Below are 14,490 nucleotides of genomic sequence, written 5' to 3' on the forward strand. Positions count from 1 at the left end.
TTCATTTGGACACTTGAAAAAATATTTAGTATCATTTTAAACTTGAAGTACTCAGTTATTTTCAGTCAGTTCTAACCAAAATGGCTATTATCTCAACGTTTTCCTCGCAACATAATCACTAAAATATCATTACTGTCAGGCAGAAACCTCTGTCGCACAAAACTAGACAGCCAATCTACAAGCACACAACGCCTCGCGATTGTGCTTGTAGATCTGCTGTTTTCACTAGTTTAGTATATTTTATAGATGATAAATACAAAATGAACGGTTTTGGACATACAAGGTTTCCACCCGACAACGACGATATGCTATAAATACCAGTAAGACTCCCTAATCGGGAGATAAGCGACCGTTGGTCGCTTATCTCCACAATCTGTCGGTAGATAATGCCGGTCTTATATAAGGGTCATTTGTGTACGGTGCGATGTCATACTGATGTCAGCAGTGTGATGTCATACTGATGTCAGCAGCTATGTCTCTATATGGAGTTATATGTTGTTCGTGTCCAAATATGGGGCTTGTGAGGTCAGACTTAGTGAGATTCGTCGGTTATCTCCATATATGGAGGGATGTGTTGGTTATCTCCATATCTGGAGATTCAACCTTCAACGTGTAACTATGGCTACCTAACACCTAGCCACATGACGTGAAGGTGAGTGAGGGTCTTTGTAACAGCCACCCCCAGATTTCCCGTGGAAATCTGTACAATATCGAGAAGGCCCGAACGGAAACTCTTAGTCAACTGGCCACCCCATCAAAGAGTAAAGGGACATCAAGGCCTCTCTCTTGTCAATGGGCTGGTGTCGGCCACCCCGTACGGGTTCTAGTCTGAGGTGATAGCTTGCCACCCCGTTAGTAGGCAGGGGTCCCGACAAGCCAAGGGGTCGATTGCACCAGCTTCCTCCTGCCGCGAAGGGTGCCAGCATGACTCACACCATCCTTCCTAGACGATTTTGACATCTTGTTACTAATCTGTCGGTAGATAATGCCGGTCTTATATAAGGGTCATTTGTGTACGGTGTGATGTCATACTGATGTCAGCAGTGTGATGTCATACTGATGCGGAGATATGAGCAGGGCAAAGGTGTGACGTGTGACGTGTGACCGACGGACGGACGGACGGCCGGTGGAGGTTTTGATACTAAACTGCGACCTGACGGTCGCAATAAGGTGCTGGGAGTGAAAATTATAATGTAGGGGTGCCTCAGATTAAAACTATATTTATGGGGTGCCCTGAGACAAAAAAGTTTGGGAACCCCTGGTTTAGGACACGGTCCGTGTTTGTGCCCCCTTTCACTCAGCATTTATAAGACTAGAATCTAAACAACCTTTATCTGTATCCATTGAATTCAATTTAATATAGCTTATAGGCTAAGTTCTTGAGCGCCGGCTGGGAGAGCTCATGAACAAAAAATAATTCTGAACGATAGAGACCGTTGTTGTATAATCACTCCAGGAATATAAAAGAAGACACATCACAGGTATTTTTACAATCACTTGCTTTTCGATGTGCACAGTACATAATGTTATTGAGGCAGCTAAACTGCGGTGGCGGCAGTTTCTGTCTCAGAGCTATCGCGAGATTTGGATTCCAGACAGGGAATGGTGGAGAGTCTCCTGATACTAGCTAGTTCAGAAACGTAATTTGTGCTCTTTAGATGCCTCTATGATGTTATACAGCGTACACACCGAAAAGCAACACAACAGAAAACAATGTGTGACATGTCTTCTTAAATTTAGCACTGAATCACTGGTCAGGGGCCCACATCGGCACGAATTTAGCGCAGCAATCTCAGCAGCCCCCCAGACAGCCATCTGTCACTTTCTCTTTTTTTTTGGGCCAGTCCTTTGGTGCCCTGCGATACACCCCCTAAAGCATGTACAGATTAAGCCGGGCCTGGGCACAGCTTTCTTCATTATATATAGCTAGCGCCTTGCCCAGAAAGACCCGACAATTCATGGGTTTCATTTGTAGTCCTACACCAGCCATGTTGAGGACCAACACAGGTGTTCTGATCGGCATAGAATATTAGTTCCATGCCAATCAAACACATTGAAACACCTTTGTTGGTCCTCAACATGGCCGTTTAGGACTATACAAACAGTGGTGTGTTCTAGACTTTTTGGGGGGGGGCATACGATCCGCGGCTATTCGTGTGGCCAGGGCAGACGCCAGTGCATAATGCCCATCAAATACGCTACTTTGAAAGGTTCACGAGGGCAGACGCTATTCACATATATATTTTTTTCGACCGCAGACGCCGTATACGTGCGTTACAGGTAGGACTACAAATGCAACCCAGCCTGGCGGAGATATGCCCTCCGAGGTTTTTTTAAGTAGGCCTATGAAATCTTCTGCTTTGATGTTTCGATAGTCTGCCACGCTATGACACATCATAATAATAAATGAGAGAGAGAGAGAGAGAGAGAGAGAGAGAGAGAGAGAGAGAGAGAGAGAGAGAGAGAGAGAGAGAGAGAGAGAGAGAGAGAGAGAACACGCGCAGAGGCGTCAATTGGGTATGGCAAGCTATGGCAGCTGCCATACCTTGGCTACAGGGGAAAATAATAAAATGTACTGTAATCGTGCCTGTTGCTAAGGTATGGCAACATGACTGGTGTCTCGCGCGTGCGTGCAAGACACCATGTCATGTTGCCATACCTTAGCTTTTTCTGAACTGACACCACTGAGAGAGAGAGAGAGAGAGAGAGAGAGAGTGTCTCTCTCATGCGTGCTGCATGCATGCGTGCATGCGTGTGTGTGCCTGCGTGCGTGCGTGCCTGTGTTTGTGTGTGTGTGAGAGAGAGAGTCAGTCAGTGAGTGTGCAGGCAGCTCCCCTCACAGTAGCCTACAGCAGGCTGAAGTCAGTCAGTCAGTCAGTCGGTGGACGGACGCCGCGTGGAGAACAACACACAGCGACGCGTAGTGCGCCTCTCTCCCCGCATGCATGCGTTCATACCCCGGGCAGTGCGGGCAACCGGAGCCGCCGTCACCTCACCTCGTCTCACCACTGTGGCACTGACACACCTCTACTCCTCTGTGGAACCTCCTCTCCTCGACGCGGACTGACTGTCGTCGGTCATGCGTGACACAGAAACACGCATTCTGGTGACATTACGGTGACAGCCAAGAGGAGTGCACTGTTACTGTAGAAGATGCTGGAAACATGAGGAGTTGTTGGAGGACAGAGCAGCGGAGGAGAAGCCGCCGCCGCCGCCGCAGAGGAGCTGCTGTAGTGTCTGACCTGAGGGAGCAGAAGACATGACATTCTGCTTCAGACAAGCAGCCTACGTGGTGGAATATGTTTTGTTTTCTTCAACAAAACGTTGAAGCCTATTAAATAGCATGGCGTGTTTATAGCTCTGCGAATTATAACCGCGTTGTCGGTTTTTTTATTTTTATTTTGGGAGTAAAACGGCATCATTTAAAGGCAGCGCACCTTGACAGACTGCATGCGTCTGAAAATGCTCCTACACGCGCCGCGGCTCGCCCGTATCACGGACCACCGTTTATGAAACATTTATTTTCATTTATTTTTGTATTTTGTATTTTATTTTTGTTTTGTTTTTCGGACGGTGCAGCTCGGCGTCGGTTGGGAATAATAACTAGCTGTCATTGCACGAAAAATGCGTGCGTGCCATTAGTGTAGTCTCTCTCTCTCTCTCTCTCTCCCTCTCCCTCTCTCTCCCTGCAAGCCTATCCTCCCCATCCATACCCCTCCATACCACCACCACCCCCTCCATAATAATTTCTGATGTGTGGACCCGACGTGGCCCGCTCTAAAGGACCGGCGTCTCCATCACCACCACCATCACCACCACCACCACCATCATCATCATGTCCTCCTCCTCGCGCAAGATCTCCTCAGAGTCCTTCAGCAGCTCCGTGGGCTCGGACTGCGGACTAGAGTCCCCTGGTATCACCGGTAGCGCCACCAACACCACCACCGGTGCTGGGGGAGAACCTCTGACGGAGGAGAAGAACCCTCGCTCCGGAGGAGGCTGTCCCTTCTCCTCGTTCTCCTTCAACACCTCCAACACCTCCTCATCCTCCTCTTCCCAGTTATGGAACGGCAGGAGCCCGGCCGCCGCCACAGCCTCCTCCTCGGCCGGGGACAGGAGGCAGCTCCCCTCGGGAGGAGAGGAGCAGCAGCAGCAGCAGGGGACGCGGGGGTCCGCGGCCGCCGCGTCGTCGGGAGGCAGCGTCAACAAGCGGACCACCCGATCACGGAGGAGGGTGAACCTGGACTCGCTGGGGGAGAGCCTGAAGAGACTCACCTCACCCACGGTCAGTAGTTTTTTTTTTTTTGGCGAGAGTTCCTTTTTTTTTACCACTTAAAGCAGGGGTCTTCAACGTTTTCAGGCCAAGGAGGACCCCTTAGTTGAGAGAGAGAGATTGAAGCAGGGACCCCCACAACCTGTTCATTAAGTTTCATCGTTTGACAGCACAATCATCAGTGTATTTTGGATTCGTGTCAGTTTGTGTTTTCAGATATTTAACCACTTGAACCGTCAATGCTTTATTTTTATTATTTTTGTCTAAAGTTCTCAGAATGTGGATGCTAGGGTTCAAGTGGTTAATATAAAAAAAGGGGAAAAAAAGTTTCTATCACATAAAGATTTGGAGGACCCCCTGTAGTAACTCTGAGGACCCCCTAGGGGTCCCAGAGACCCCCTGTTGAAGACCCCTGACTTAAACACCAGCATCCTCATTGTGGGAAAGGCTTTCGCAGAAAATAGCAGAATGACAAGTTCACAACGCGAAAGCTTTCCCCACAATAACAGAAAACGGAGAAGACACTAGTATAGAGCCCTGAGGGACTCTGCTCACCCATATGGGGTTTAAGGGTAGATAAAAAGGGTCTACGAAGCAACCAGCAGCCAAACTCTATCGTAAATGTGTTGTTTCAATAACATTCACAGACTTTCCATCCACCCCAAAATAGCAAGATCTTATTTGAAAATATAAGATCTACAAGCTCACCATTTTACGTTATTTTCAAATAGCTGATGTGCATATGTAACTGAGGTGATCCGAACCTCCCCACCCGGGTCTGTACCCGGGTCTCCCACGCGAAAGTCCAATATCTTAACCACTAGACCAAAGAGACATCGCTTTCGTCCGGGGGAGATACTAGACATTTTGAGGCTTCAAGGCTGGGGCTGCGACTCTCTCCATCACACATATAGGGGTATTAAAGGAGTAGTTCACCCCCAAAATTGCTTTTTTTTATCTATTACTCACCCCGTTGAGACTTGAGTTCAATAAAATGTTTTTGTTTTTGCCGCATTCCGAAGCCGATAATTTGATTATAATAAATGTACCTCCATTGAATCCGGATGGAGACCCAAATGCATTTTGGTTCCCATCCGGAATCAATGGGCCTACAAAGAGTCTCCTCAAATGATTGGCTTCGGAATGCGACAAAAACTACGAAATATTATTGAACTCGAGTCTCCATGGGGTGAGTAATAATAGATAGAAACAAAAAGTTATTTTGGGGGTAAACTACTCCTTTAAGTGGTTCAACTGAAGCAAATCCCAAATAAACAACTACAAGTTTAGTAGAAAAAAAAAGCCCCAAAATCTGCAGCCCGCAGCTTCCAATATTTTAGAAGGAAAACAAGCCCAAAGCCAAGCATACTTGGCAACACTGCCCTGGCCTAAGTTACATCCTTTAATGGCTCAAAGGTTATCCTTAATGTGGCACGTTATAACTCAAACACTTTCATGTCAAGGACCCCCAAATTGATATGTAGTTGGCCGGGGGAATCTGAAGCCTCTGTAAAGGTTTTGTGTCAGGGACAGGGACATGCACTTATTAGAGGAGATTTATGTTGTTAAGAATCTTAGAGAGATATGAGAAGACACAATTGGAACTAGAACAAAGTACATTTGAAGCTTGTAAATCGTCACTGTCGGGCAGAAACCTCGTATCTCCCAAGTTTCAAATTTGTGCATTATTTTCGCAAAGTAAAGCACTGCTTCATCACACAAGGCCGTCGCACAAACGTAGTGAAAACAGCTGATCTACAAGCACACAACGCCTCGCGGCGCGAGGCGTTGTGTGCTTGTAGATCGGCTGTTTTCACTAGTTTAAATCATTTTAAAAATGATAAATACAACACAAACGAAAATGAAAATGTTTGTTCTGTTGACTAGATGAGCTGGAGAGACATGGATACTCTGGTTACTGAATAAACACTCTATATAGCAATGATTACTAGGGATGGGTATCGTTCACCTTTTAATCGATACGATACCTTTTTCGATACCTGGGAATCGATACGATACCTTTTTCGATACCATTTTAGATACTTTTTATTTATTATTATTATTATAATTATTATTTGCCTTTTTCTATGGGCTATTTTATAGATGTTGGATCATTATCATAATAATACACATTATAGGCTATTCTCTGCTATTTTCACAGTAACGAGTGTAGCCTACTAAAGCAGTCATTAAACTCTCAGTAGCCCAACTGTTACAGATGCGACCGGCAAGGGGTGCATTCAAAAGTATCGAAACAAGGTATCGTTCGTTTTGACGTGAACCGATACAGATAGTATCGACGTCATTGAATCGATACCATTAAAAGTATCGCTGACGATACCCAACCCTAATGATTACTGTCAGAATATAGAGCTTCAACGTTTTAACCAGAGAACTTTTAAATCACTTATGTCAGTGTTTGTCAGTGTGTCAGTGTGCTCGCGTTGTGAGCTTGGAGGTCGGCTATTTTCGGTGCGTGATACCACACCGAACTAAGCATAATCAAGTACAAATACTGGAGATGTGGTGTAACGGCATGGATTTCTACACAGAGAGGGCAATTATTTCAACATAAGCATGCGTTCAAGTTCAGGAGGGTTTGGTCGAGTCAATTCTCTTGAATGCTGCCTTCAGGTATGGCATGGAAAGCAGGCATTTGCATTAACTGCATTCATGGTCTGGAGAGGGAACTTTTTACAGACGGATAAAAGGGCAGGGGCTCAAGCCCCCTTTGTTGTCTATGTGTGCACGTTCCTGCTGCACGTAGCAGGGGTGGCACCTGTCAGCACTGTCTCCTCACTGGCAGGTGAGTCAGTAGGATACAATAGCAGCGACAACAACACACGGTTTAGGCAGGAACATTCACGTCAAGAAGATTTAACCATTTATTGCATAAATGTTACAGTTAATAATAATTACAGTTAATACAGTTAATCTTGGCATTTGAAGGGCTCCGCGTTTGGAGATGTTCCATGAATTTTGTGCAAGCTTTTCTGAGCATGCTAGGCAAAACCAGGGAACGCAAAGCAATACCACCCCATAGGGATATAATAGCAATACAGTGATATGTAACTTAGTCAAAATCACATTCATTGAGCTTAACATTGACATGTAACTTAGTCAAAATCACAGTATTGAGCTTAACATTGACATGAAACTTAGTCAAAATCACAGTATTTGAGCTTAACAACATTGACATGTAACTTAATCAGACAATCACAAGTATTTGAGCTTAGCCAGACTGATCGTGCAAAGGTGGAGGCTGGGGTGGAGGAGGCAGCCAGCAGCGAATGATTCCGAAGCTTCGGAAAACCAAGCATTGGTAGAGAAAGCAAGCTCTATTTAAAGGAGCCTTCCCTACTGATTGAGAGCTTTGATTGGAGTATGGCAGTCATGCGACATAATGACCTGCAGATATGTTTATGAGGTATGGGAACAGAGCTGACTGACATCTGACTACAGCTGGGCAGCAACTTGACTCCCATGTCCTGCATAAACTAACGCTGAAGCCTCATTAATATGTGTGGGGACATAGTAGCGTCATGTCCAGGGGGGGTACTTGTGCATCACGTGACATATACGCGTCATGTCCGGGGAAGGGGGTTATATACTTGGATATCTAGCTAGCTCACGCTACAGAAACCTTGGCCACATGGCCGCGGTATGTGACTTGTCCTATAGCACACAATTATGAAAAGAAGAGAGGGCCAGTCGGATGGAGTTAGCTGGTTTGGCAGAAAGTGTGGAGTTAAGCATGTTTTACTACTTTCCATTTGTTCAATATTATTTTAACCAACACTCAGATGTAAAGGGTGTTCAATAGCCCTGATTTATGCCAAAGAAAAAATCAAAAACCTCAATAATGGAGTTAAGAGGTTTTGGCCGTGACGATATGCAAATGTAGGTTGCTACTAGTGTCCTCAAAACATAGACACAACCAGTTGGCTTAATTGTCTCTGTCAGGGCAGTGTGACACACACACACACGTGCTGTTGATTACACCTAATTCTCTCTCTCGCACACTCGCGCACGCACACACACGCACACACACACACACACACACACACACGCACACACACACACACACACACACACACACACACACGCACACACACACACACACACGCACGCAGACACCGCGTGTACGCCATGATGACAGAGAGAATAGAGCATGTTCTGACCACAAAACAACACACACCACCACACAAACAGTCTAGCAGTTTAACTCTCTCTTTCTCAATGTTTGTCTCCCTTGCGCTCTTTCTCCTTCTCTTTCCGTCTCTCTCTGTCCCTCTCTCTCTCGCTCTTTCTCTCTCTCTCTCTGTGTGTGTGTGTGTGTGTGTGTGTGTGTGTGTGTGTGTGTGTGTGTGTGTGTGTGTGTGTGTGTGTGTGTGTGTGTGTGCGTGCGTGTGTGTGTTTTGGTTGTCGTGCATATGGTGCAAATGAGTTCGAATTACACTAATCCGTTTTTTTGGGACGGGCCAGGCAAAACTGACTGTAATTTAATGTTGTCTGAAGAAAATAGTACATCTTTGTGTACAGTATATTTAATCACCAAATGTGCCATTTCCTTTTCTCCCTTTCAAGCTAGGCCTTGAATCATTCCCATCGGCCCATGCTGATACTTAGTTCTGCGTAATGTTGCAAAGAGTCTTGTTGCTGCCAAACCTTGACATTGAAGTCACTCCAGACTTTAAGACGCACGCACGCACGCACACACACACACACACACACACACACAAACTTTACCGGCTTTTGCAATACAGAGAAATGTCACAATTAATGTTTAACAGAGGGTTTGTATCGTTAAGAAATCAAGTTGTTTGCGACCATAGGTCGCATTTACTACCAAAACCTCCACAGGCTGTCTGTGAGTGAGTGAGTCCGTCACACTTTTGCCCTGCTCATATCTCCACAACCGTTGCCCCCATCCATGCCAAATTTTGCACACACACTCCTTGACTGCCAAACTACAACCTCCAAGGACCCCCGGAGCCCCAGGTGTAAAAAATGACCAAATGTGCTCACATGTCACACGTCACACTTTTTCCCTGCTCATATCTCCGCAACCGTTGACCTGATCCATGCCACATTTTGCACACACACTCCTTGCCTGCCAAACTACAACCTCCAAGGACCCCCCGAGCCCCAGGGACCCCCAGCTCCCTGGGGGACCCCCAAGTGTAAAAAATTACCAAATGTGCAAAAATGACCAAATGACCACCCCAACGGGGCTGCTCACGGGAAATTCCCGGGGACCACCCACTCCTCGTGTTCCAGAACGGATGCAAAAGTGGTGACGCCCCCAGTGGAGGACCCCCTCCACTGCAGCTCACATAAAATGCCGATAAGCGACCTATGGTCGCTTATCTCCCGATTAGGGAGTCTTACTGGTAGTCTTTCAGGCAGCACTGTGTGTTTGGTTGTAGAGATGCCAGGGTTTCATTTGCATTCATTATATACTCTTCCTCCGCCCACTCCAGTTGAATTATAACCATTCTTTTATGTTTTAACTATTGAAAAATACCAGATCTACAAGCTCGCAGAGCGCTGCGAGCTTGTAGGTCTGCTATTTTTGAAAAATTGTGAACATTTGCCCAAGTCTTTGAATGTTTTGACCCGATTCTATAAATGTCTTATAAATTCTTCTAAATCAGTTAACTTTTTCATGTCAATGGACAGTTTACAGTTTACAGTTTAGGCATTTAGCAGACGCTTTTAATCCAAAGCGACTTACAATAAGCAGATACAAAACATCACAAGATAATATGTCAGTACATCAACAGCAATATAACAAGTGCAAAAGGATATCTATCTAGAAAAAAAACACAATAAAATCAAAGTTCTAAAAAAAACTAAATACAAATGCTAACTATCTTCATGTATGGTCATTGATTTTCTGTAGTGCTAAGGGTTTAGGTGGAGTCTGAAGAGGTGGTTCTTCAGTCCACGGCGAAAGCTAGCGAGTGAGTCCGTTGTTCTAAGTGCGACAGGGAGTTTATTCCATAACTTAGGGGCCAGGAGGGCAATATTACATGGACCCCCAATATTACATGTATTTGATCGCGGAGCCCCACCTCAAAATATATTGTTCCAGGGACCCCCAGAAGCAGAGATTTGAGATTTCAAAAATGGCAGATCTACAAGCTCACAGTGTGGCACTCGATGCCGCGCTGTGAGCTTGTAGATCTGCCATTTTTGAGCGGTGGAGCCGCTCCTCTGAGGGGCTATGTCCGTATCATGGCAATACCTCTGCTGACCACACACACACACACACATGCACGTTAACACATGGGAAGCCAAGGTTTCTAACATTTCTAGCTGTTGCTGCTGCCGTCGTTCACTTACGCTTTAATTTTGAAGAGCCTCGGAAGCTTTGTGCGTGTGCACGTGAGTGTCCACTGACGATTGAGGAGGATAATCCATTTGTTTACAAACGCTCGCCAAACTAAAATCCAAACCGGGGCCGACCATCGCGGTAAAGTGTCGCCGTGAAAACAGCCAGATCTCTGCTTCCCTGGCGTTCTTTGCACCTTATTCATAGATAAAGCTGTTTTTATGTTTCAGCCTAGAATCGAAGTCTATGAAGCCTAGACCATCCATTTTGTTTCTGTGCGAGCCACGTTATGACATATGGACCAGGGTCTTTCACAGACAACACAACATGTGCGCAGCAGCACGCTTCACAGTTAACCCTTTGTCTCGTACCTGAACGAGACAACTCCTTTTGGCACAGCGACCTCCAGTGGCCTTATCTCGTTACTGAACGAGTTTGGCCCCTTGGGTGTTAAGGGAGGTGCGCTGATCGCATGCATGAGACCGACTGGCGGTACACATTTAATTTGAATGAAGTTCGTCTTGGGGAAATCTCGCTTTTGCGAACGCCCATCATTTCGACCGGAGGGTTAAGGTTAGGGTGAGCGTTAGAGTCGGGTGTCGAAAAGATGAGATGTAGTAACAGCGACACACTCCCTAGTCAACCAACATTATTCAAATCTTGTGCGGGTGTGAGCTCTTGAAGCCAATGAAAGCTGCACTGCTCTGCGTGTAGGTATGGCTGTGGGGAATAACAGGGAAGTGATCCGACAAGAGTGACTGTCAATCAACAACAGCCTCGCGGACTGGAGGCGCACATAATTGCGTTCCTTTCTATGCGCTTAGACTGTGTGCGTTTTTCCTGGGTATGAACAGGGGTTAAATGGCTTAACTGTTGGCTTTTTGCGAGTGTTTTCTCTTTTATCTGAAAATTATACACTGGGTCTTACAGAGACAACTATAGTGCTGTTACTCAGCCAGTCCAGTCCAGACCCATGGCTGTGTGCCAGACAAACTTTTACCAAACGGAATCAATACATTTCACTGTCAGCTCAACCTCATTGTAACTAAGATATAATTGATTGAAATTCTGAATTTCTAATGCCAGAGGGGGTACGCAGGGCCTAAGTAATACATTGACAGATTGACCTGAGTCAGCAGACATTCATTCAGATCAGAATGGCCTTTGAGCCTCTGTCAGACTCTGAACTAAAAGGTGATCTAGAAGCAGCAGCAGAAGTGTAGAGAGGGAATCAGAGATCTAATGAATGAAGAATACAATAAGATACGACACAATAAGGAAACTCTTTTGTCTCAGGTCACCCCATAAATATTGTTTTAATCCGAGGCACCCCTACATAATAATTTTCACTCCCAGCACCTTATATTTATAGCATATCATCATTGTCGGGTGGAAACCGTGTATGTCCAAAACCGTTGTATTTATCATCTATAAAATGTACTAAACTAGTGAAAACAGCAGATCTACAAGATGTACTAAACTATCTATAAAATATACTAAACTAGTGAAAACAGCAGATCTACAAGCACACAATGCCTCGCGATGGGAGGCGTTGTGTGCTTGTAGATCTGCTGTTTTCACTAGTTTTGTGCGACAGAGGTTTCTGCCTGACAGTGAGGATATTTTAGTGATTATGTTGCGAGGAAAACGTTGAGATAACAGCCATTTTGGTTAGAACTGACTGAAAATAACGTAGTACTTCAAGTTTAAAATGATACTAAATAATTTTTTCAAGTGTCCAAATAAATTCCAAATATTATCAAATGATCTCGCAGCACCCCTGGACTGCAGTTGCGGCACCCCAGGGTGCCCCGTGACGTCACCCACTTTGAAAACCCCTGTCCCCAACCCAGTATGAGCTGGCCTATATGCAGTATTATGTATTTCACGTTTGTCAGACCACAGAACATGTCCACTGAAGGGAGTGAAATCATTATCATTAAGTCCAGCATAGACACCTTGGCTGAAGAATTGTGCCATCGGTGACACTGATGACCTCACTGAAACTCACCTGAGTGTGTCATCAGGTATGGTGTTTATCCCCGCCCAGAAAAAAAAGCCCCAAATAGGGCATTTCCTGTTCACAGGCTCTTTAAAGGAGCAGCCCTGTTGAGAGCATGAGATATGATTGGAGCATAGAACGGCGTGGCTGATTTGGTTAACAATCAGCAGAGCTGTGATTGGTGTGTAGAAATGCTTGGCTGATTGCAAACAATCAGTAGACTGACAGCTGATTACAGCCAAGGGGCGTTAATTGGGTATGGCAAGGGTATGTAGCTGCCATACCCTGGGTCCAGAGGGTAAAATAAAAGTTACTTTTAAATATAAATCCATGAATGTCTCTTTGTCTATCTGCGCTGGTTATTATGTTGTTAACTCACTTAGCGCCGATCGACTCCTAAATCGACATTGTTATTATGGACGTCCCTGCCGATCGACTCTCAGATCGACTTTTATATAAAAGCAATTTTTTAGCAATTTTTTCGATGTATTAGCGGCGCAAACGGTTTCCCCTACCTTGTACTGGCTGTGACGATAGACCGTGGAAAAAAAGTATAAGCTGATGACGTCCATGGTATTCAGTCCTTGTCTGTGTAAGATGGCAGCTCCCAGCCGTTAGCCTGCTAACATACTAACAACATCCATAACGCTGCTTCAGTAGGTCGGATTTTCATTCCGATTTTTTTTGTGTGGCGTCTGCATCCAACCATTTGCCCGGACGATAGGTCAATGTGAACGATCTGCCACGAATCGTTTAGATCCACGCGATTGTGTACTCCGGTGTGCCGCCATTTTAAAACCCATAGAGGAGGGGCTGTTTACAAAGCTTCATACAGAGACCTGTTATGTTTACAGTGTTACAATGGCGCACTCTAGTGGTGTTTTTGGGGATAGTTTATCATCTCTCTGTTCAGACTCGTACAATTGATCACATTAAAATATTAATATTTCCTGGCATTATTAGCGCACATCCATATTTTAAGTTGGCTGGGAATGGGTTGTTAAATTACAGTAAAATAACTACAAATGCAAAATTTAACAAAATGGTCACTTTAACAAGGTATTATGATTATATTCTCCAGACTTGTATTCTCCCCAGCTTGACAAAATGATATATTCCCAGGTTCCGCAGGTCAGCTGCACAGGTGCAATGCATTATTGTTAATGGTGGCACGTTTAGTAACCAGAGATTCCGTTAGCCGGTATTTACCGGCCATTGGCCGGTTAAATGTTTAATTGGCCGGTAATTATAAAGTCCACCGGCCACCGTTGCCGGCTGGGAAAATGCCTCTTAGGCTATTTTATCATTTAATCTTATTATTCACATAATTATTTCAAGCTCACAACAAGTCAGCAACGCGTGGCGCTGTGAGCTTGTATGTCTGCTATTTTAGATACGCAGGACGGCCATACGGAGAAGCACACATCACGTTTCACCACTGACAATTCCAGCAGCTTGTCCAAATCAGCGCTATACAGCGTGGGTTTAGTGTTATGATCCGAACAGAACTGGGGTTCTTCCGAGGTAATCTAGACCAAGCTGGACCCAGTAGACGATAATAAAAAAGGGACCCGAACTCTGTGGAATCACATGGATTATACAAGCACGCAAATGACTTTCTGATCGCATGGATGTGATGCCACTGTACGGTGGTCAAAGCAACAGACTAACAGAGGCAAGTCAACCTTCCTCCTTGCGCCATCATAACATAACATTAAAAAAACAAAACAAAGGTTGTATGTTTGCATATTAAGGTTTAATGAGACGTGAAGCCAAAATCATATATTAACTTATTAATTTGTAGGACACTGTGTGGCAGGGCACGCAAACGGTTCGCTTGAGTTGCGTCCACTTTAACCTATTCACTTCTTTTTTGGC

The 14,490-nt window shown here is 45.1% G+C and overlaps 1 protein-coding gene across 1 annotated transcript in view; it reads left to right on the forward strand.

Annotated features, from left to right (window-relative positions):
• Positions 1-3,835: 3,835 nt before the first annotated feature.
• Positions 3,836-14,490, forward strand: part of gucy1a2 (guanylate cyclase 1, soluble, alpha 2) — a gene marked incomplete at both ends in the record, with an annotated part of 112,009 nt that continues 101,354 nt past the window's right edge. The window contains one exon of the mRNA XM_080731160.1: positions 3,836-4,285. Within this exon, the coding sequence (XP_080587286.1) occupies positions 3,836-4,285 (450 nt within the window). The remainder of the gene's footprint in view (positions 4,286-14,490) is intronic.

This window comes from Nannobrachium achirus (genome assembly GCF_963921795.1).
Source record: "Nannobrachium achirus genome assembly, chromosome: 8".
Taxonomy (NCBI): Eukaryota; Metazoa; Chordata; class Actinopteri; order Myctophiformes; family Myctophidae; genus Nannobrachium; species Nannobrachium achirus.